We start from the raw sequence: 21,948 nt of genomic DNA, 5'->3' as shown, positions 1-21,948 counted from the left end.
CCCACCCTCCAGTTGATGCTAGAATGCTGGTTTTTAACAAAATTCACTCAAGCAAAATGATTCAAGCTTAAACTATAATACTCTTACTCCCACAGACTTGGAATGCACAGGTCAATGCAATAGTAGCACTTTTAACACAATAATTATACTGAAGTAAAAACAAAAAAATAATAGACTCACTACAAATCTCTTCAAAATTTACAAACTCAAAGTAAAATTTATAAATAAAGTTATAATTTCTTCAGTACAATGTGTCTGTTATTCCCTTTACCAACTGAACTATGAGCTAGACCTAATGTCTCGGCAGTTTCATGAACCAGTAATCTAGTATGAGCTGTGAGTGATGAGGGCAGGTGCAGCTCCCTCTGCTCTGATGATACAAACAATCTAACAGACTCCAACACGCCCCTGGCTCTTGAATCAGTAGCAGCATTAACATGTGATTGTGCATCAGTAGGTAATCCTAATGTTAGGTGGATAGAGACTCCATCCTCTTTCTTGATATCAGCCATTTCATTCCAGAAAGGTCTCAGGACTTGTTGAAGGATTCCTTTTGACGAATCGGACTGAGGCACAGCAAAACAGAACCTGTCATTATTCTTATTACCATTAGACACTACATCCAGACCACGGGAGAGGAGCTGCCGTATATAAGAAGGTAGTCTAGCCTCTATCAGCATCCTTGACTTCCATTTCTTCAAACTGTCAGTACCAGACAGTCTTATTTCAACAGGAGTATATCCATCAGGTGGGAACACACTCCTCTTCAGTATATCCTCATATACTGGCAATGAGATGGTCTCTACTGATAGTATGGTACTTGCTTCTTTAAAGATACTCATGAGTCGTGGTATGTACTCTTCGGGAACAAACTCGGTGAGGAGGTTCTTCCAATTGTCGAACGTCATCTGAGAGACATGATAGATGAATGATTTGAACAGCTCATCATGATTAAGTGAGGGTAATTGAGAGTGGCTATCAATATAATCAATGAGTAGTTTAACAATGTGAAAGCTCCTAATGCAATGATATGCATTGCCCTTCTCTCTCTTGGCCATTAGTAGCTGTAATGTCATTTCAACCATTCCTCCTATTGTCTCCAGTGAGACACCAGTCCTCTTAACCATACTCTCTATCCTCTCCATAAACAAGGCACCACTAATAGCAATCTTACTAACACTGTCCCCAGCCTCTCTTGTCTCTCCCACCTTCGAGGCTGACATCTTTCCCTCTCCTCCTCTGCTAAAGAACTCTTCCTTATGTACTATTGCTATAACAATATCAAACTCAATGTTAGGAGTGTGAGAGAATTGGAGTAATATCTTAAGACGTGGGCATCTTGAGCTGTGTCCAACATGCACATACTTCATGCCACAAGCTTCTAGCTCTTTTGCTAATAGCTGGAGCCATTCTATGTGAGTGTGGCCAGGTGGAGCTAAGAGACAAACATCAACATCACCAATACGATTGAGTGGACTAGAACCAAATTCGTACGAGAGGTTCAGTGGGTCTCCGTTGTAGTGAACAAGTTTAGCAAACTGGGTGGAGATAAAGAGTAGTCCTTCTTGTATCCCTGCCTTGTGATCAAGGGAAGGAAGGAGGCCGTGAAGAGTGAGGTATCCTTGTAGGTAAGACCCAAACTGTGTCACTGGATTAGGGAGACGCTTCTTTGGGGATCGAATGTCCCCATGAATGTCACTCATTTTGGTAGCATCAATGATCTCAAACTGAACAGGACGACCAAAACCCTTTCCCTTTTGAGTAGCCAGGCGCTGTATAGCAGATAAATTCTCGGCAATATCATCCCAAAATTTCACCAGGTTGACATTAGGTAGCTCCTCAAGTAACTCCTTAACAACTCTCATTTTGTATGCAGAGGTAGTCTCACTCGTCTCATTAGGTTTACATATGATCCTTTGTGGATACAGCTGTGATTTCTCCAATACATACACTAGTCCCAGTCTAACACTGTCAGTGCGTCCAGTCAGTATCACAGTGTAACTCCCAGCTCTGTTATCATGAGAGCGATAGTCCGAGAGAGCAGGGCCGGGCTGTACATGAAGAGGAGGTAGGAGAGAGTCTGCATGAGTCAGCCAACCCTTTCTGTGCCATTTCTTGCCAGTCAATCTCTCGTATTCTCTCCTCCCTTCATAGTTACCAGGAGGAATGAATAACGTACCATCAAAATCAAATATAAATAATTGTGTGATTTCCTGCTCCCCTGTGAGTATCCCAGCATTTTCTTTATAAGGAATCGACGTAGCAACAGGACTAGCCTCATCATTATCAGTGTATAGCAGCTTAGGAGCAATCGACTTCAATTCAGTCTGTGATGTGATGGTGTGAAATGATAGAGAAGAGAGAGACTCATCCATTAACTCTTTCCCCTCTCTCTCCTCTCGTGTGGCTTGACGCACCACAAGTCCAAGAACTCCTTCAAGATAAATCAGTTTATTCTGTTTAATTAATTTAGACTGGAGCATGGCATTAGCCAGCTTAGGAGGCAGGCCTGGTACTGTTGATATAGTAATGTGGGGGCTCTTATTCTCACTAGTCACATGACTAGGCAACTCAACAACAACAGCTTGGACTCGTCCATTATCAGACTCACCCAGTACCTGCACTTGGACTCTCTTCCCAAGAGGGAGTTCCCCTAATTGACGGGCCGTGGGTTTAAAGTGTAGTGTCACGTGAGACCCAAATAGATCCGAGTGGGCAGGACGATATGTTTTGAGTAGCTCCCACTGTGACTCAACAGAGAGGAATAGGCCAGTATAGACAGGTACTATCTTGCAATCGGAATTGGCAAGATCAGTGAGAGAAGAGGATTGTGTACCACATAAAGAGAGTAGAGAATAAGATGGGGGCTCCAAAGAGGAGGAGGAGGAGGAACGAGGGTAGACTAGTTTTGGCGGTACTAGTATTCTCCTCTCATCTTCCTCCCAGCGTTGGCTCATTTTAACAATCGCTGGCGGTTGTATGCCGTGCACGTTACGGGATCGATACAGCTCAGCTAAATTAGAAGAAGAGAGGAATGGTATCTCTAATATGTGATAAGGATATCCAAGCACGTCGCATATATGAGTGTATATCCTGTACTCCCATAGCTGTGTGTTGGTATTGTCAATGATGACTAGTTTGACCCCATTAGCAAGTGAAGAGAGGAACTGGTGCAGGACGTGTTGATGCGCCTTGTATGCAGTGGCAGGATTAAAGACATACTCCCTCTCCTCTTCTCCCCTTCTACCTGTGAAATAATCATCGGCAGATAAAATGACTGTCTTTGTTGTATTCTTGAGTACTTCTTGACAGTGTGAGGCTAGAAAAGATTTTCCTGAGCCCGGCAGACCTCTAAGAATAACGACACAAGGTTGTAATGTAAAGAGGGACTCAAATGACATTGCTTCTTTATTGAGGCGCATCAGCTCTTCAATGATTTCGTCAAATCTCTCTTCGTTTTGATCTTGAACGGTTGATCTCAAATCAGAGAGGAGAGCATCTCGATCAGTCTCACTCAAATACCCCAAATCAGCTAACAACCCAAACTGATTCTGTACCAGACTCACAAACGACTCGGGGAGACCCAGGAGGGAATTAGATAGCGTAGAGTAACGAAGATAGAACCCATCCTCCTGAGCAGGAGCATGCATGGAGCACAGATAAACACTACTAACTGGCTGTTGTCCAAGAGAGTGGCTGAGGTATGGCTGGTAACAGGCTGGGTTGATAATATCTGTTTTTAGCTCTCTCTGCATTGGTCGGGATAGCTTCACAATGGTTATATGTGGAGTGTATTCCTCGTGATTCCCTGGGGTCTTAAGACCAGCTAGTTGGAACTGCTCTATCAGATGAGAGACAAATTTAGAAAGAGACGGCTCTTCTTTCATTTTAACATAAATGAGTCTCTCCCTGAAATTATCTACACCAGTGAATGCTAATTGTGTACATGAAGGCAGTAAAGATATGAACTGAAGCCTGGCTGATTGGAGTACAGTCTTTGCCTTCTCTATCTGTTCATCGCTGGTCAGTCTTACCATGCACAGCGTGACGTGAAGCGCTCGTATATTAATTAAACCTTCTTTTAGCTGTGGGTTAAGACCAGTCACATGTGACACGACTTTCTTTACTTCATCTACGACTTCTTGATCGTTAATGTGAAGACAGACAAAGTGGGTGGGACGGGTAACGTCGCTATAGTAGCGAGAAGTCTTCTCTGTTGATTCAGGTTCATACTCAGTTTCAGCTTCTAAGAGACTGAGGGACTCTTGGTCATCAGAAGATGCTTGAGGTGAGGCAGTGGCTTGTTGATTCTTAGTTACTATCTCTTGTATTGTCTGGCCTCCTCTTGATCCAAAGAAGTTATCAGTTTGATTCCGTTTGTCCCATACTATAAGATCCTTGTACTTGAAGTACTGTATCCGATGCTTTGGTACCGCTAGTACATTAGCTCCTACTGTAGATATGTCCTCCCAACTGAACTCTTTGAAAGGTTTCTCTAATATCCCAATAAATCTATCAAGATACCCGACGGAAAACTCTTCAGAGGGTAAGTCAGGGTCCCATAGTATTCGTGATATGACTTCAGTTGCTGTTCTCATTTTATCTTTCTTTGAATTAAAGCCATCTTCATCATCTCTTTCATCAGTCTTCTTTGATGAAGAACCTCCTCCTCCTCCGTTGCTTGCCTCAGTTTTGGTTCCTTTGGTTTTGGTTTGAGTCCGAGTACTAGCACTGGTATGAGTATCAGTTTGTTTGGTATGGGTATCAGTCTGAGTCTTAGCTCCGGGATGATAGTTCTTGCATTTGTCGCCAAATCTACATTTTCCTTGCAAATAAAACTTGCATGTAGTTTGAGACGAAGCAGCTATGGGTGAGGGAGATTTATCCCCTCTCTCTTTCCCTCCTCCAGTGGGAGGGGCTAAGCTGAGGGCATGGCCATCCAGCCAGTCTTTAGCAGCATCAATGATTGCATAAAGCATTGGAGTACCAAGGAGAGGTGTCGCCACAGACTCAAGATGGCTGATGAGTCCAAGGCTTGAAAGATGAGAGGGGGCAGTTATGGATGGGAGGGACGCAGGATAAGGAGCTACAAAGATATAATAAATAATCAATTTTAAAAATTGATCAGTGAAAGTATTAATATATTCCCATAAGTTAAACATTTCAATAAAATTCGTTTATTTTTAAATTATTTAAGATTCCTGTACAAGTCTTGTTAGCACCTTGAGACATAAGTTGAGGTGCAAACAAGCTGTAAAAATATTTCAATATATCATTTCAGTCAACCCTGCTTTTTAGACACTCATAACTCAATTTACAGTTAGAATCAGTTCAAACTTTCTGAACATAAAATTAGGCCATCAATATATTACTCACCATTCAATTTAATAGTCAGTTTTATCGAAGAGTTGTAATTATATATAACAGTTGTCTCTCCCTCTTGAATTACAGCTAGTTCTTCACTAGTGTAGATAGACCGGAGTGTTTCAAGCTCTTCTGTTAGCCCTGACTCTGCTGCCATGACGTGTTTATCTCGCTCTTTCCTCTTTACTCGATGCTCAGTCAATCTAATAAAAGAATATACAGTTGTAATGTATTTATTCTCTTCTTATATGCTGGAACTTACTGATAAATATTGCACAAAACCCCAAAATGATAAAGCAAAAGAATGGATTGCTTTATGTGGTGCAACTGATTGACTTGGGTGGGGCTGAAAGGGTGTGGAGGTTAAAATCAGGAAATAGGTGTGTCTAGGGCGTGGCCAAACTTGCAGCAAAATGCCTCAAAAGGTTCAGGTATATATTTATGATCTTTCTATGGGATTAGCCTCTCAATTCTCAGCACTGTTCCTCGGTGAGGATTTGATTAAAACTAATTGTGCTTATTTTAATATTTTTAGGGAAGCAAATCAATGGAATATGGTATTTTGTTTTTTTAATGTATTATTAATAACATAAAAATTTAGGCATACAGGCATTGTGGTTTATGGTAAGGAATGGTTCTATGGAGGGGAAGGAATAATGCACACACACCCGGTAAAGTTAGAAATTACCAACACTGTTTATTGAAATTAATTATTTTTAATGACAGGGCGGTACAGTAATGGGACCTCCTCATCAAGTCGAGGACCTTGGGGAGACGGATGTGCCCGAGGAGATTTTTCGTGACTATCTAAAAGATATATCTGCTCAGTTTAGGTATTGTTTATTTTTTTTATTGATCAAAATTTGACTTTTATGAATTTTTTAAAATTACGGCCAGGCCTGTACAGGGCATGTCGTCAAAATTGACTAGGAGAGAATTCTCCATTTTTATACTTTTTCCTGATACATATGCATGTTTTTATGTTGTGTAGAAAGTTTAACCTGATTCTGATCAAAATTGGATTTTTTACGAATTTTTAAAGTTACTCAAAAATCGAGCCAAAGTCCCTGTACTATAGTACAGGGACTTTGGCCAAATCTCACCAAAAATGACTAGGAGAGAATTCTCCATTTTTATAATTTTTCCTGATACATATACATGTTCTTATGTTGTCTAGAAAGTTTAACCTGATTCCGATCAAAATTGGATTTTTTATGAATTTTTTAAAGTTACTAAAAAATTGAGCCAAAGTCCCTGTACTATAGTACAGGGACTTTGGCCAAATTTCACCAAAAATGACTAGGAGAGAATTCTCTATTTTTATAATTTTTTCTGATGCATATACATGTTCTTATGCTGTGTAGAAAGTTTCAGCTAATTCCAATCAAAATTAGATTTTTTATGAATTTATAAAGTTACTCAATCATTTGACCATGACCATCATTTTTTGTTTCTCTATCTTTTTTTAGCAATCAAACGTATAATCTTTTTACTAACAATTGCAACACTTTCTCAAATGAGATAGCACAGTTCCTTACCAGTAGGAGTATACCTGAACATATATCTAATCTACCACAGGAGGTCCTGGAAACGTATGTTGAATCTACTACCGATGACATCAAATAAAAAATCCCAAACTTTCTCTCTTTTTTTTCTCCTCAGTCCATTTGGTGCTCAGATTAAACCAATGCTTGATCAGATGCAAAATATAAGAGGAAATTTTGAGCAACCATTGCCAGCTGCTCCTCCTCAAGCAAGACAGTCTACTAGTACTAGCACAGCAAGACCTGCTCCCACAGCGACAGGAGGATCCCAGTCTTTCCCAGAGTCTGACATTTTAAAGATTACATCAAAGGGGTTCTCACGGTCTGAAGCACTCAAGGAGTTGGATAAATGCAATGGTGATGCTGATAAAGCTTTGGTCTGTTTGCTGGCTAGGTCGCTGAAAATATAACAATCTTTTTATATTATCAACTATTGTGTATTTCTAATTTCTGAACAATTTATACTAGCTTGTATGTAATTATTTGCGTGGGCGTTAAAACTTATCAAGAAGGCGTGTCTATATGACAAGCCACACCTAGTGGAAAGCATCAAAGCAAAGCAGCTCGAGCTTGTAAGTAAAAAATTGTGTAACAAAGCATAACTCGCACTTGAATCACATGCAGCACTCTAATAAGTGTGGATACTGGCATACAGCAGCAATCCTTGTAACACTAGTCGTCTCTCTCGTTGCCATTTTCCTAGGACTATTCACTCAACCTGAAGACATAATGTCATTAAAGGCACTGTTTGCTGGTGGGACTGTGTACAGGAACATAGTGTGGTATACTAAAGGAATGAAAGAGTTCACCAGGTAGATTAGTAGGGAGGGAAAGGAAGTAACAATAATAATAAAAAACAAAAAATAAATAATTTAATTATATGAATTACATGTAATCCTAAGGGGTGGATATGAAACTGCTGCTAGAAATTTCAATGATGAAGACCTTGACGTTGACATTAGCAAGTAAGTTAAAGTGGATATTGTATCTTTTATTATATTCTCTCTCACAGTCTAAGTTATATGATCACTGGGTCTAACAGTGGACTAGGAAAGTGCACAGCATTAGAGCTAGCAAAGAGAGGTTGGTGGGTTGGGTTAATGGGTGTGGCTTGGTGACATGTATATGTTGTACAGGTGCAACTGTTCATATGGTCTGTCGTAATGAGACGAGAGGATTAAAAGCTAAAGACGAGGTCATAAATGAATCAGGAAATGAAGTGAGACCAAAAGAGAGTAGGAAAAGAAGGAAGAATGGACTTTAGCCTCTTTTAAAATTAGAGAGATGTGAAAGTTAATGTAATTTTATTATTGTGTATATTTATATAATTAGCAAGTCTGATTCCTGTTTGAGTGAGTCTTTTTATATTTAGAAAGTTCACCTTCATCTTCTTGATTTGTCAAAACCTCGTGACATCGTCAAATTTGCACGGGATTTTGTATCTTCTGAAAAGCAACTAGATGTGTTGGTATGTATCAGTATAAAGAGACAGAGAGGAAAAGGAGAGAAAGAGAAAAGTGGATCGGAGTACAATAATAATTATTTTTATTGTATCTCTAGGTGAATAATGCTGGATGCATGATTCATGAGTATAAATTGGACGAAAATGAGTTAGAGACTAACTTTGCTACAAACACATTAGGTAAATCAATTAATTATAATAACTATTTGCTAGAGCTATGTTGAGTAATGCAGTTACGTTGAATTAGTCACCTCAATTGAAATTAATTTGTATGAAATAAAAACAATTAGTTTGTGCATAGATGTATTAATAATAATAATAATAATAATATATTATTATTATTATTATTATTTTATTTTATTTTTATTTTTGTGTATTATTGATAGGTACTTATATATTAACTACCGAGCTATTACCATCTCTTAGCAGGAGCTCTTCTGCACAAGTGGTAAGTGAAGGGTTCATGACAAATCAATGAGTGTTCATTTGGTTTCCTGTATAAATTAAGTGTTATTCGGCCCAATTTTTTAGCAACTTAAAAAATTTGTAACAAATCCAATTTTATTGGAATCAACTCAAACTTTCTACATAACATAAGAACATGTATATGTATTAGAAAAAATTATAAAAATTAAGAATTCTTTCTTAGCCATTTTTGACAAAATTTGGCCCAGGCCCTGTACTATAGTACAGGGATTTTGGTCTAACTTTAAAAATTTGTAAAAAGTCCAATTTATTAGCTACATTACACTATCTTGTTTTTTATTATTATGCCAATTGTTTTTGGCAGTGATATCAGAGCGTATAATCTTTGCCAAGACTTCCATTTTTATAATTGTCTTGTTGTGTACTTATCTGGCAACAATGTGACAAAACAACAACAGTAATTACAAAGCTTGTTTGTTTTAGTCAGTACTGTAGCTTTATAGCTAAACTCTGTGTAGTAAATAGATGTACAGTGATGTTTATCTCATAATCCAATTGATTGATAATTCATGTGTGTATAGGTGACTGTATCTTCAGGTGGTATGTACACTGAGAAATTAGATCCTTATGATTTAAACCTTGCTGCAAGACAGGATAAGTTTGACGGGACATTTGCTTACGGTCAAAACAAAGTATGAAACTAAATGAAGCATATCCTTACTAACTCTTCCTCATTCTCCGACTCACTCCCTTTCTCTTTCTTTTCTTTCTCTCTTTCCTTCCTCTCTGTTTTTTTCTTGTCAAACGTGCAGAGACAGCAGGTTGTCATGTCTCGCCTGTGGGCAGTCAAATATCCCAACATTCACTTCTCATCAATGCATCCAGGTTGGTTGTGAGTGCGTGGGCGTGTTTCAAATAATGTGTGGGCGCGTGTGAAGCATTTGAGACTTTTGAGTAGATACAAGTTAGAGCCTTATACCTCTCAAACAACTATAGGGGAGATGCCTCGCACCTTTAGTGTCTGATTTGTAATTATTTTCGGTGTTGATGGTCTTGTGCCAAGTGTACATGTACATGTTAAATGAAAATGTAGCACTTGGCTAAAGTGTATACATGTATGTGTTAATTTTCCCAAAAGGTTGGGCAGCTACTGTGGCCGTTCAGACTTCAATGCCAGACTTCAGTGCCAAGATGGGTGACAAGCTACGCACTCCAGAACAGGTATGAGATACCCCTCACCTTATTTAGTCCGTGGGGAAGGTACGGTAGTACCCGTGTAGTACAGGTGACCTGTTGGGGTATTTTTATAATTAAAATACAAAGAATTCCTGACCACATGAAATGATAGCTTTCAGTAATCATGTAAAGAAAAGAAATTCTATAAATGATCAATTTACTGTTTGGATATAGTCACTGTTCTCTTTCTCTTTTAGGGTGCTGATACTATTACTTGGTTGTGTATTGCTGCCAGAAATCTCAAACTACCTTCAGGCCTTTTCTTTCAAGGTACCCCCCATAAAATAATCATTGAGACTACAGTTTAAATATTAAAAAAATGAAGAGAGAGTGTGGTATAGATTTAAGGATGTTACGATAATAGATAAGCTTTCATATTGTTACTCTTATCATTAGACAGAACGGCTGTGTCAGAGCATCTTCCTCTAGCAAGGTCTCACTCCAGTGATGTGGAGGAGGCTACACTCATGGAAAGGCTAGAGCAACTAAAATCAAAGTATAACAATTACTATTAATTTACCGTCTCTTTATCATTCTCTTTATTCATTTGTGTTTGCAGGTTTTTGCCATCAGAAGATCAGCCAACTGAGCAATTGAAATTGAAATCTGCTTTTTAAAATACATGCATGATATGGACATACTCATACAATATACAGTAGTAATGATACAATGCAACAATAATAATAACAGATTATTACATTTAAATGAGGTTGTTTGTGCTTTCAATATTGCACTTGTTTATGCAGATACAGTATTATATATATGTTATTGGTATTATTGTTTTATTAATAAAGGAAATCTTGAGAATATTTGCAGCCAAATTTGTGTAAAATCACTCACGTACACATTTAATAGATACAATCTTCATATATGATGCAGTTGCTATGTAAATGCACTGGTTTTAACTTTTGTGCAAAATGGAGATGCAACATAGAAGCAACATGATATAGTGAGGGAAGGAGGGGGAGAGTTTTTTGATGTGTGTAAGTGATCCAACCATAGTAGCATAGATACTGCAGGGTAAGGTTACAGATCCACCCACAGGATCTGCACGTTTTGCGGTCGGGATGAGATGGGTACGTGGGCGTATGTTTGATAAAGGTTGATCTCCTTCAGTCACTGTGTAGTTTTTGGAAAGAAAGAAATACTATAGCTAGTGTACTATTTGTTTAAAGGCCAACTAATGGAGGATCTGCAGCCAGAAGATGACTCTAATCTGAAAGGGAATTTAGTAACCCGCCGCATCATTACCAGAGCTACAACCTGCCCTACCAGAGTTACAACCTGCCCCGCCATTCTGGACTCGGAAGATGAGAGCTATTGTAGCGAGGAGGAACATGATGATAGTCGCAAAATGGAGGACGAGATGCTCATGAGCATGAAAATGGGAATAGAAAGAGAGCTGGCAGAGGACGAGGACCGGCACCACAGGAGGATCAGTCTTCATCACAGCCACTCTCCCTCCTCCTCTTCCTCCACCTTTGTACCACAGGTGCGTACGTACGTGTATCACGGTCTGTGGTTGAGTGTTGACGGGTTGTAGAGCGGTATTGTCCTTTACTTTGACTCTGGTTTTAAGGAGTCTTGTTGATATTATATATGACTATTTATGTTCAGTGAAAATATGTGAACAAGACGCATACATCCACGCACCTGCTGTAGTTATACGCAACCCGACAAAAGAGATTGATAATATTATTTTGTATTGTGCTGTTATCTTGTATAGTCTGGCCATGTTTCCGCTTGTTCCTTTCCATTAGCGAGCGAAATGTAATTCCTTTTTCTGTCAGTCCGCGTCCTTTTTTGTGCTAAACAACAGTTGGAGCTTTTGGCATTGCAGGATACTTTGTGCCAATAATTATTATATATGTGTTGCATCTAGCAAGTCTCCAATTTCATTCTTAATCCTCCGTGTTCAAGGAAAAGGATCAAGTTTATCATTAGATCACTTTCCTTCCATCCTTCCTTCCTCCTGGTGTTTTACAGTAATATTTTGCTCTTTGGATGATCATTATTCAGACATTATCTCTTCCAAATAACAATCAACACTTGGATGGAATTTTTGGATGCCAGATAATAGCTTGACTGATTAAGCAATTGCCCATATCCAGCAAAATATTTTTGGAAATTTTTTTGCCCAGAACATATTTTGATCTTGTTGCTTTTATTTGAAGCTTCTATCTTATTTATTTATTTATTTGCCGTGTGGAACCACTGCAGTAGCTATCAGCTGTGATGAATTGGAAGCAGAAAGTGGCATTGAAGGTTTTTGGTCATTTCTTCATTAAGTCAAAGTATCGCTGTTTCTTTTGGAAGCAGCTGTGTTGCTTTGCCAAGCCATATGTGAAGCACAAGGTCAAGTCAAAACTGCCAAACGGAAATGAGAAGTCAAGCAAAAAGAAAAAGAAAGGAAAGAAGTCGCGTAGCAATAGAAATAAGAAAGACTACAAGAAGATTTGATTTTTAAAATTGATGTTATTACGCATACATGTATGTGTTTCAGTATCGTTAGATGTTTGTGTACGTATGTGTGTGAATTTTCAGTGAATGTGTTATTATTTGTAATGTTATTATGCTCTCAATGTACTTTGTATGATTCTGTGTATTGAAATACTGCCAAGTCATAATGGATTCTATGTACACAGTGTATATATTGAAAATTATTATTATTAAGATAGATCATGCACACACTAGATCAGGCTACCCTTTCACTAATTAAGAGTGAGAGAGAAAGAGAGAGAGAGAGAGAAAGAGAGAGAGAGAGAGAGAGAGAGAGAGAGAGAGAGAGAGAGAGAGAGAGAGAAGGAAACAGAAAAGGGACAGCGAGAGGTGACATTATTATATTATTGTGTCTTTATTTTTGTGCATGTAGGTGACTATTTATAAACAGGGACATCTATTAAGACAAACAAAAACTTTAGGAGTAAGATTGTTTGGACTCAATTACATACTGTATTGAGCTTTCACCCTTTCTTTCTCTTTCTTTCTTCACTCTCTCCCCCACTCTCTCTCTCTCTCTCTCTCTCCTTCTCTTATATCAGAGGTTGGTGAAGCGTTATTGCTCAGTTGAGAATCACAAGATGTTTATGACAAAGAAGAAAGAAGTAAGAGAAAGCTATGTTATACCGCTAAGAATGCTTCCTCAATTTCATTATGATGTTTGTGCTGTAGGACAAACTAAGAGAGGAAGTGTTACTAAAGGATGCTACGCTAGTTGAGAACAGCACACAGAATGTTAACAACAGTTTCACTGTGAGTGTCAATAGCTCATTGTATACTGAATGAAGAGGATATAGAGACACTTTAAATAAGCTTATTAACAGTACAGAAACCTTATCTTCATTGCGTATTAATACATGTACATGCGTATTAGCACTACTGCTATTAATAATGCACTATTAAAGCAATTACGTGTACCTGATAAATGAGTGACTGAGACCTTAGTACATGCTGATTGCATTATTGATTATTATTCAGTAGAATGGATGCTATTCATTATAACATGCTGCAAATATGTATTCAAAATTGTTAACAGGGTTCAGGGTTTAATCACGATGCACTGATTATGTGCCATGAGCTGTAGAATAGTACAGCATAAGATCATACTATAAGTATATATATATATATATATATATATACAGTTAGTGCAATTATAATCCTGCTGTATATAGTGTTATGAGTTTATGGTGACATTTTAGTTGTTATTAAATACTTTTTGCTTTAGAAAAATAATAAACAGGAATGTTATAAGTTTAAATACAAGCATCTTCCTTTCTCTCCTCCTGTAGATAATGACGCCACATCAGAATGTTATATTAGTAGCCAACAGTCGTAAAGAAATGGAGGAATGGCTCACTGCAATCAAGCAATCGGTTCAAAGGGCAAACAATGCAGTCAGTGGCCATAACCTTAACACACGCACACACAAACACACACACAATATCAACACATGTACATGTACATTTACATGTACATTTACATAATATACATGCATACTTACATAGAGTCTATAGCTGATTGACAGTAAACTTATAGTTAATACATTACATGTACTTATACATGCTTAATATAATGATGTTTATTATTTTAGGAGATACTTGATAGTTTTCATCATCTCGATGGTCAGCACAGCTGGTTCTCCTGCTCTCACCCTCGCCCTGTCTATTGTAATGTTTGTGGTGAGGCTCTCGGTCGCGTTACATTCAAAGGTCTCTCGTGTGAAGGTACTACCAATTAACGTTGGTGTGAAACAGATAAAGGAAACCCTAAACCTTTATCACTGTACTACTCTGTATGAACATATTGTCACTTTAGTGTGTGATTACATTTGACTGCTATGATTTGATTGGTTGGTTTTCTTTCCTTTTCATAGTGTGCAAGTTCAAGTGTCACAGACATTGTGTCTTTTCTGTCAATCAAAAGTGCAAGTGGGCAACTAGGACTAATCTTGAGTCTGACGGTGTGAAAGTATCTCAAGATGTAAGTCAAATTTGTACTTATATGTTCTACACATGTTCTATAGCTGATATGATACATAAATGTACTAATTATAAATGTTCGGTTCTCATGTACTTATGTTTCAATTACAAATGTAATTTTACACGATCTACAAGTACATGTACACGTGTAGTTCGATCACTCCTCTCCTCTCCTCTTCTTTAGCTTTCTTTCCCTCATCAATGGATGGAGGGTAACCTTCCCTCTGGCTCTAAGTGTTCGGTGTGCAAGAGGGCCTGTGGAAGTTTGATAAGATTACAGGATTTCCGTTGTCTTTGGTGTAAAGGAACTGTAAGTTTAGTTCAACTGTAGATTTCTGAATACATCACATTTTTAAACACTCTCTTTTTTCACTATAATCTTCTTCTCTAAGCTACATCTTTCATTTAATTTAATTATTTATGTGTGCTTTTCTTTCTATTTTTTCTTCCTACATGTACATGAAGGTGCATGCTGATTGCAAAGACTCCGTTACAACTCCCTGTACACTCGGCTCGCTGAATCTCTCCACTCTCCCTCCATCAGCCATACAACAGTCCAATGACATTGTAAAAGGAATGTGGGAGGTTAGTTGCTCAGTGTCTGTCATGCTACCACTCTCAGTGTATGCTTCCTTCAGTCCATACTTGAGCAATAACGATGCCCTTATTGCCATTTGTAATGAATACCCAGACATACTTGACATTCTCTTTGTTGGCCTCCTTCCTTTCTCTCCCCCTAACTGTTTCTCTCCCCTTCCCTTGTATAGCCTTTGAAACTCCCATCACATGATCCGGTTTTGGCTTTTGTCAATTCTAAGAGCGGCGACAATAAGGTTTGACTTTATACAACAAACTAAACACAGCTTATCATCCTCCCTTTTTCTCTCTCTCCTTTCTCAGGGTGTTAGATTCTTGAGGCGACTCAAGTATTGGTTGAATCCATTGCAAGTTTTTGATTTGGCTATATCAGGACCAGAATCAGGGTACACACTTCTAATCCACACTATCCCTTAGATTCATCATGCACAGATCACCCACATACATGACTATGAACATAACTAACATTACAGCACAGACCACAACAGACACTAAACACTAAACACATAACTTTATGACATTGTGGTTGCTTATGCCTTAGCTATTACCTTTTGATTATATTACTCTCCATTTTTATCCACATTCTCTAGTCTCCTATTATTTCAAAGATTCAATAAGTTTCGTGTTCTTGTTTTCGGCGGTGACGGTAGCATTGGCTGGGTGCTATCAACCATTGACAAACTGCACTTGCACTCAAAAGTCAGTCACAAACCTAAACCCATTAACCCATTGACCTTTACTTCCCGCTATACATTTATGTATAGTGTATGGTAGGTGTGGTTCCATTGGGGACAGGTAACGATTTAGCGAGAGTGTTAGGTTGGGGTGGACAATGTTCAGATGAAGAGAAGATACCGACGCTATTGAATGAAATGGAGTGTTCATCTTACAGGCTATTAGACCGATGGAGTGTTTGGTTCACTACTGATACTAGTGTTGATGCTCATGATTTGGTAAGCTTTCATCACTTCCTCTTACTTTGTTATCGTAGCACTGTGTTCTTTTCCTTTCAGTAACATATATTGGATAATTTCGCATCATAAGCCTTAGATTTTGTGGATAATATTTTCACAAATAGCTTCCAAACTGCACTATGTGGCAATAAAGATGCATAATTTTTGTGATTTAAATTTTGCAGCATAGCAATTAATTTTACCCTTTATTTTTAAACTTACATTGTACATGTAGGTTAAGAATTTCCAGAGAAGCAGATCAGTCGGCAGTGTTGATAGTAAATCTCAAATATTAGTATCTCCTGACGACCCCTCAAGGTCTTTCTCCTCTCCGTCTCATCCCGCTTGCTCACCTAGCACTCCGCCTACACTTGACCACACCCATTTGAATACCCTCACCGTTCCATTAGATACGATATCAACAGTCTCGTCTGGTTCCTCTCAGTATCACAGCGCTCACTCAAGAACCTCGTCCATTGGCACTGCTCCAGCAGACGAACCCAGTGACGATGGTGGAGAGAGTAAGGAGGAAAAGGTTGAGGAAGAAGGAGAGACTCTTCATATAGTACCTGATGATACGGCTTTGACTCGTAAATCTCGTAGTCCTCCAAAAACCCTTGCACTGTCTAGTTCGCCTAAAATTCGTCTAAAGGATACGTGTAGTACGTTGCAGTCGTCTGTGATGTCGCACATATCGACAGTGTTGCTCTCAGAGAATGAGACTGATGTTATTAGTTCTGCTCAGGTTTTGTGTGAGTTGGTGAGTCAGTTTGTGCTATCACTGCAAGGACAGCAGAAAGTGAACCTCAGTGAAGACGAGTTTACCAATGATCCACTCATGCAAAAGGTTATAAAAATTTTCTAATTTTATTTTCTTTTTTTACTATTTAAATGTGTATTGTCATCCTTGTCTTCTTTTTGTCATTTGAATACTTTAAATGTTCGTTTCTCCTCTTTATAGTGCTCAGTGTTAAACGATAAGTTAAGGAAGCTGATATTGACTCTCAATAATGATGTGGGTACCCCTAATAATGAGGAAAGGACCAACTCTAACGCACAACCAAAGACAAAAGTAGTAAGTGTTCTATTCCACTATAATTACCATGCATGTACATGTACATGTACATAAAACTTGGAGCTTAGTTCTGATATTTAATGATAATTTCCTTGCACACATAAATACATGTACATACATGTACAATGTACATACAACGTACATGTACATGTATGATTACTGAAATGAGAAATAGAGTAATCTTGGGCGTGCAAACCCTATTGGCAATTTGATCGCTGTGAACATTACTGTGTTCCATTTACAGTTATTGTATTGTGCATTGAAGTTTTGTATTTTTAGGTTTTCTATACTTATTGTGTTGTGTGTTGGGTATTATTGTTTGGGTTTGTTTTTAGTTTCAGTCACGTGATTGTCTCATGGCTAGAGCCAACAGTTTAAAGAAAGCAGTTCAAAATGTCATAGATATGACAGAGAAAGGTACACAGTACACACCATAAAGAAATGAAAATTATTACTCTCTCTCTCTCTCTCTCTCTCTCTTTCTCTTTCTCTCTCTCTCTCTCTCTCTCTCTCTCTCTCTCTCTCTCTCTCTCTCTCTCTCTCTTTCTCTCTCTCTCTTTTTCAGTTGTTGATACACAGCAAGAGGTCATTACTGACTTGACTCCTCCTCAAATAATCTGTCAACCTTCTCCTAGTGCAAGAGCTAGCGAAGAAACAGAACATTTCTTGTAAGTCACGATACTAGACTAAGAACATCATGTGACCTCTCTCCCCCTCCTCTTCCTTTTTCTCTCCTCTGCAGTTCGGATATGAAAGAGCTCTATTGTATGAATAATTATTTTGGGATTGGATTTGATGCAAAGATAGCTTACGAGTTTCACACTAGACGTGAAGAAAATCCTGGACAATTCAAGTTAGTAAAAAAACAAAAATACAGCAATGATAGTACTAATACTAATGTTGATAATGGAAATATTTTGATAGGAATCGCACTAAAAATAAGATATTGTATGGATATTTAGGAGGTAGAGAATTCTTTACTAACACACAAAAGAACTTGGAGAGGAAATTGAAACTTGAGGTATGTCAAACATATCACATACATGTATGTGATATCATTTTAAAACCAACCTCACACTCATCATTCTTAGTATAAACTATACTATGTGTATGAATTACTGTTGTTGTGTATTGTATGTTTAGTGCGATGGGAAAGAAATTCAATTGCCTCAAAGACTTCAAGGGCTCGTGTTTCTTAACATACCGAGGTAATTCATTTTCTATATCTTTATGACTCCCTTTGCATGACTTACATGTACATGTACATATCAAGTTATATAATGATTAATTCAATTAATTATTATAAAAACAATAGTTCTATATTTATACTTTCAGTTTCCTAATAAGCAAGCTTATCTTGTTCGTGATACTTGTAGCTCCCAAAAACTGATATAGTAGACTATCACACTTAAGCCTGTTCTAACAATACACTACCTACACTATATGGCCGTATACATAGTCATGTCTCAATCATTATTATTAGTTATATGTCTGGTACTAACTTCTGGGGTACCGAGAGAGAGAAGGAAGGTTTCTCTGCTCCGTCAATCGACGATAAGTTACTTGAGGTTGCCGGAGTGACTGGTTTTATGCACGTGGCAACAGCGAAAGTCCTTGGTATTCAAAACCAGCGGTTGGCTCAGTGTCGGACGGCAAAAGTGACGCTACATACACAAGTAATGGTCCAGGTGGATGGGGAGGCGTGGTCTCAGGACCCTGGTGTCATATTAATCAGCCACAAAAATAGAGCAAAGATGATCGTGAAAGATAAAGTAAATCTTTAATTTTACACTGTTAATATGTCTTCATTTTTACTAATGTGTACTGTACTTTAATTATAATATTTTTAATTTATAGGCGTTTGTTCAAAGTTTAGAGTCTTGGTCTCAAAGGCAGCCGGTTGGAGGAGGAGGAGGAGGCCCAGAACTTCCATTGACTTCTCCATCAGTCATTAATCTTCAGGAAGCACTCACGACTGATGAGATCAAGAAATATCAGGAAATAAATGCAACAGTCCGCCCACTCATTGACTGGTAAAGGAACAGGATAATATTTAGTTTACTTTACTTTATTTTTCCTTTAGTCTTCAGGCAGAGTCAGAGCATAATGCTGACTTTCATTTTGATATTGCTTCACATATTGCAGCTGCTACTGTGTGTCTTGATAGAGTCTTCCCTTCACTTGATGTTGTGTCTGATGTAAGCTACATGTGTACATACATGTAGACTAGGGGAAATTTATTACATTTTTTGATGAGTAATTTAATGAAATTAAATTATATGGGATACATGTTTTTATGTTGTGTAGAAAGTTTCAGGTAATTCCAATCAAAATTAGATTTTTTACAAAATTTTAAAGTCGCTTCAAAATCAGGTCAACCCTGTACTAATTGAGTCAAATTTTGCCAAANATGAAAAGGAGAGGATTTTTCATTTTTATAATTTTTCCTTATGCATATACATGTACATGTTTTTATGTTTTGTAGAAAGTTTCAGGTAATTCCAACCAAAATTAGATTTTTTACGAATTTTTGAAGTTCCTCCAAAATCAGGTCAAAGTCCCTGTACTATAGTACATGGTCTCGAGTCAAATTTCGCCAAAAATGAAAAGGAGAGAATTTTTAATTTTTATAATTTTTCCTGATGCATATACATGTTCTTATGTTTTGTAGAAAGTTTCAGGTGATTCCAATCAAAATTAGATTTTTTATGAATTTTTGAAGTTGCTCCAAAATCGGGTTAAAGTCCCTGTACTATAGTACATGGTCTCGAGTCAAATTTTGCCAAAAATAAAAAGGAGAGAATTTTTGATTTTTATAATTTTTCCTGATGCATATACATGTTCTTATGTTTTGTAGAAAGTTTCAGGTAATTCCAATCAAAATTAGATTTTTTGAAGGTGTTGGCCAAGTTTATTAGAGTTTATACTTTTACATATGACTATTATCAATATTATTATTATTATCATGATTATTATCATTATTAGACTGCTGATTTAGAGCATTTGCAAGATGTTGAGAGAACAGTGAAGTCCCTCCTTCAGGAGACACTGTGGTTCCTCAACATGGAGAAGGTAAGTTACATCAATGCTCCATTACTTTAATTTTTATTCTTTTCCTGTCCCTTTCTTTTAAGATATCGATAGAGAAAGAAGAAGAGATCAGACAACTAGTCAAAGTAGTTGAAGTCCAAGTAAAGCGAGTCATGATACCTCACCCACTGGTAAGCTCATCACATGACAATCACATGATACCATCCTCAAAATAGTTACAGAGAACCTCTAGGAGAGCTTCGGACTCGGTCCTAGTACACAGAACTGTCCATCATGATCCTCATGCCCGGTCACCGGTACTAACATCACATAGGGAGAGATCCGGTCATCTTGTCAATGCTGAAATGATATCTGCTAGCAATAGAGTTATTGAGAATATAGGAAAAGGTATGATACATGTACCTTCTTGACTGTAACTTAATGCAACAATAAATATATATATGGAAAAAGTATGATACCGTTACTGTAACTTGCAACAGTAAAATACATGTAGCTCCTAATTTTTTAATATACATATTTATACCAATAGTACATCTGTAACTTGCAACAGTAAAAATGTAAAATACATGTATGTACATGTACATGTAGCTATTATTGCCAATAGTACATGTTTTTCTTTGCATTACATGAATCCCTTTCTCACACTGTTTACTATTTATTGTTACATGTAGATGTCCCAGACTGGACTATTGATGATGTTTGTCACTGGTTGGATGGCATTGGTTTCAGTGAGTGCATTACTGCTACATGCTCCATTGGATGTGATGGAAAACAACTCCTGTCTATGAAAACTGAAGACATGCATGTAAGAGGAAATGAGAAATAGGGGAAAGAGAAAGAAAGGAGAGATTTGCTTGTTTAAAGAGTACATCTTGCTTATTATATAGTTCAATCTAATAATTATGTACATGTGTATGTACATATATTTGCTATGACTATTCTTTTATTATTTTATTCTTTGCTCATAGGCTCTTGGTATTGATAAAATTAGTGTTCAAACTAAAATGCGTCAGGCACTTCAAACTCTAAGATCTCCCAAGAATTCTCTAAGCGAGAGACGACTAACGAAATAACTGTACATATTGACAGCTGCTATACTGTCCTTGTGTCTGAGGGTGTGTGTGTGTGTGATTGTGTACTGCTACTTCTTTTAATAATCTTAAACATCATGTGTATCATTATTATTATTATTATTATTATTATTATTATTATTATTATTATTATTATTATTATTATTATTATTATTATTATTATTATTATTATTAACTATTATCATTATTGCTATTTTAATTTTTACAAAAGATTTTTATTCATTGTGGTTTGACTATAAATCATAGTGTGCTATTTCCAGGATTTACTTTTTGGGAACATTCAAAATTATAATTTTTATTAAAAATAATAAAACTTACACAATTTGTGACATTTTTCATTCTAATATTTGTCACACTACAGCAGCATGCATGTATGCATAGAGTAAGTGTAGTTCATGTTTCATATATATTAATGTCATCAACATGGTGTATGACATCATCAGTATCCAATGCTTCATAAACAGCAGGAGGTACAGCAGCAGCAGGTGGTTCATCAACAATAACAACAGGTTTAACTGGTTTATCATCAGTAGTAGATTCGTTAACTTTATCACCACACTCCTCATAAATTACTGCTTTACTGACACCATACGATTCGCATTCTTTCATTGCTATGTTTTCATCAATTCTATTGTTGTATTATAATTATATATAATACTAATAATATTAGA

The 21,948-nt window shown here is 37.3% G+C and overlaps 4 protein-coding genes across 5 annotated transcripts; 3 read left to right on the top strand and 1 right to left on the bottom strand.

The window, feature by feature from the left end:
* Positions 1-27: 27 nt before the first annotated feature.
* On the bottom strand, positions 28-5,710 carry LOC109593049 (uncharacterized). The gene is made up of 3 exons (XM_020008311.1): positions 5,627-5,710; positions 5,377-5,567; positions 28-5,086 (listed from the first exon to the last, which is right to left on the bottom strand). The coding sequence occupies exons 2-3, from the start codon at positions 5,519-5,521 to the stop codon at positions 231-233; spliced, it is 5,001 nt and encodes a 1,666-aa protein (XP_019863870.1). The 5' UTR covers positions 5,522-5,567; positions 5,627-5,710; the 3' UTR covers positions 28-230.
* A 23-nt stretch (positions 5,711-5,733) lies between these two features.
* On the top strand, positions 5,734-7,375 carry LOC100635259 (desumoylating isopeptidase 1-like). Its single transcript, XM_003383611.3, has 6 exons — positions 5,734-5,853; positions 5,900-5,921; positions 5,966-6,035; positions 6,091-6,197; positions 6,834-6,956; positions 7,027-7,375. Exons 1-6 carry the CDS (start codon positions 5,778-5,780, stop codon positions 7,316-7,318), a joined length of 690 nt encoding a protein of 229 aa, XP_003383659.1. The 5' UTR covers positions 5,734-5,777; the 3' UTR covers positions 7,319-7,375.
* A 44-nt stretch (positions 7,376-7,419) lies between these two features.
* LOC100635136 (dehydrogenase/reductase SDR family member 12-like) lies at positions 7,420-10,853 on the top strand. Of its 2 annotated transcripts, XM_003383610.3 has the most exons (14): positions 7,420-7,480; positions 7,533-7,720; positions 7,811-7,873; positions 7,921-7,991; positions 8,045-8,127; positions 8,281-8,376; positions 8,469-8,550; positions 8,757-8,818; positions 9,378-9,488; positions 9,609-9,681; positions 9,935-10,017; positions 10,230-10,302; positions 10,429-10,528; positions 10,592-10,853. In XM_003383610.3, exons 2-14 carry the CDS (start codon positions 7,638-7,640, stop codon positions 10,647-10,649), a joined length of 1,038 nt encoding a protein of 345 aa, XP_003383658.1. In that variant the 5' UTR covers positions 7,420-7,480; positions 7,533-7,637; the 3' UTR covers positions 10,650-10,853. The 2 variants fall into 2 exon arrangements, with proteins under 2 accessions (XP_003383658.1, XP_019863893.1); XM_020008334.1 differs by lacking the exon at positions 7,420-7,480 and having other exon boundaries at positions 7,491-7,720.
* Positions 10,854-10,946: 93 nt separating this feature from the next.
* LOC100642127 (diacylglycerol kinase eta-like) lies at positions 10,947-21,355 on the top strand. Its single transcript, XM_020008318.1, has 28 exons — positions 10,947-11,524; positions 12,905-12,955; positions 13,074-13,136; positions 13,204-13,284; positions 13,821-13,925; positions 14,123-14,255; positions 14,405-14,511; positions 14,695-14,820; positions 14,976-15,095; positions 15,278-15,343; positions 15,411-15,493; positions 15,698-15,806; positions 15,872-16,060; positions 16,296-16,907; positions 17,022-17,135; positions 17,471-17,552; positions 17,701-17,803; positions 17,878-17,988; positions 18,060-18,156; positions 18,279-18,343; positions 18,619-18,907; positions 18,993-19,168; positions 19,219-19,333; positions 20,121-20,207; positions 20,270-20,356; positions 20,402-20,573; positions 20,858-20,991; positions 21,155-21,355. Exons 1-28 carry the CDS (start codon positions 11,216-11,218, stop codon positions 21,257-21,259), a joined length of 3,891 nt encoding a protein of 1,296 aa, XP_019863877.1. The 5' UTR covers positions 10,947-11,215; the 3' UTR covers positions 21,260-21,355.
* Positions 21,356-21,948: the final 593 nt, after the last annotated feature.

The sequence above is a fragment of the Amphimedon queenslandica genome, unplaced genomic scaffold (genome assembly GCF_000090795.2).
Source record: "Amphimedon queenslandica unplaced genomic scaffold, v1.1 AMPQUscaffold_13508, whole genome shotgun sequence".
NCBI lineage: Eukaryota > Metazoa > Porifera > Demospongiae > Haplosclerida > Niphatidae > Amphimedon > Amphimedon queenslandica.
The sequence above is the reverse complement of the archived record's forward strand: the minus strand, read 5'-3'. Positions and strand labels throughout refer to the sequence as shown.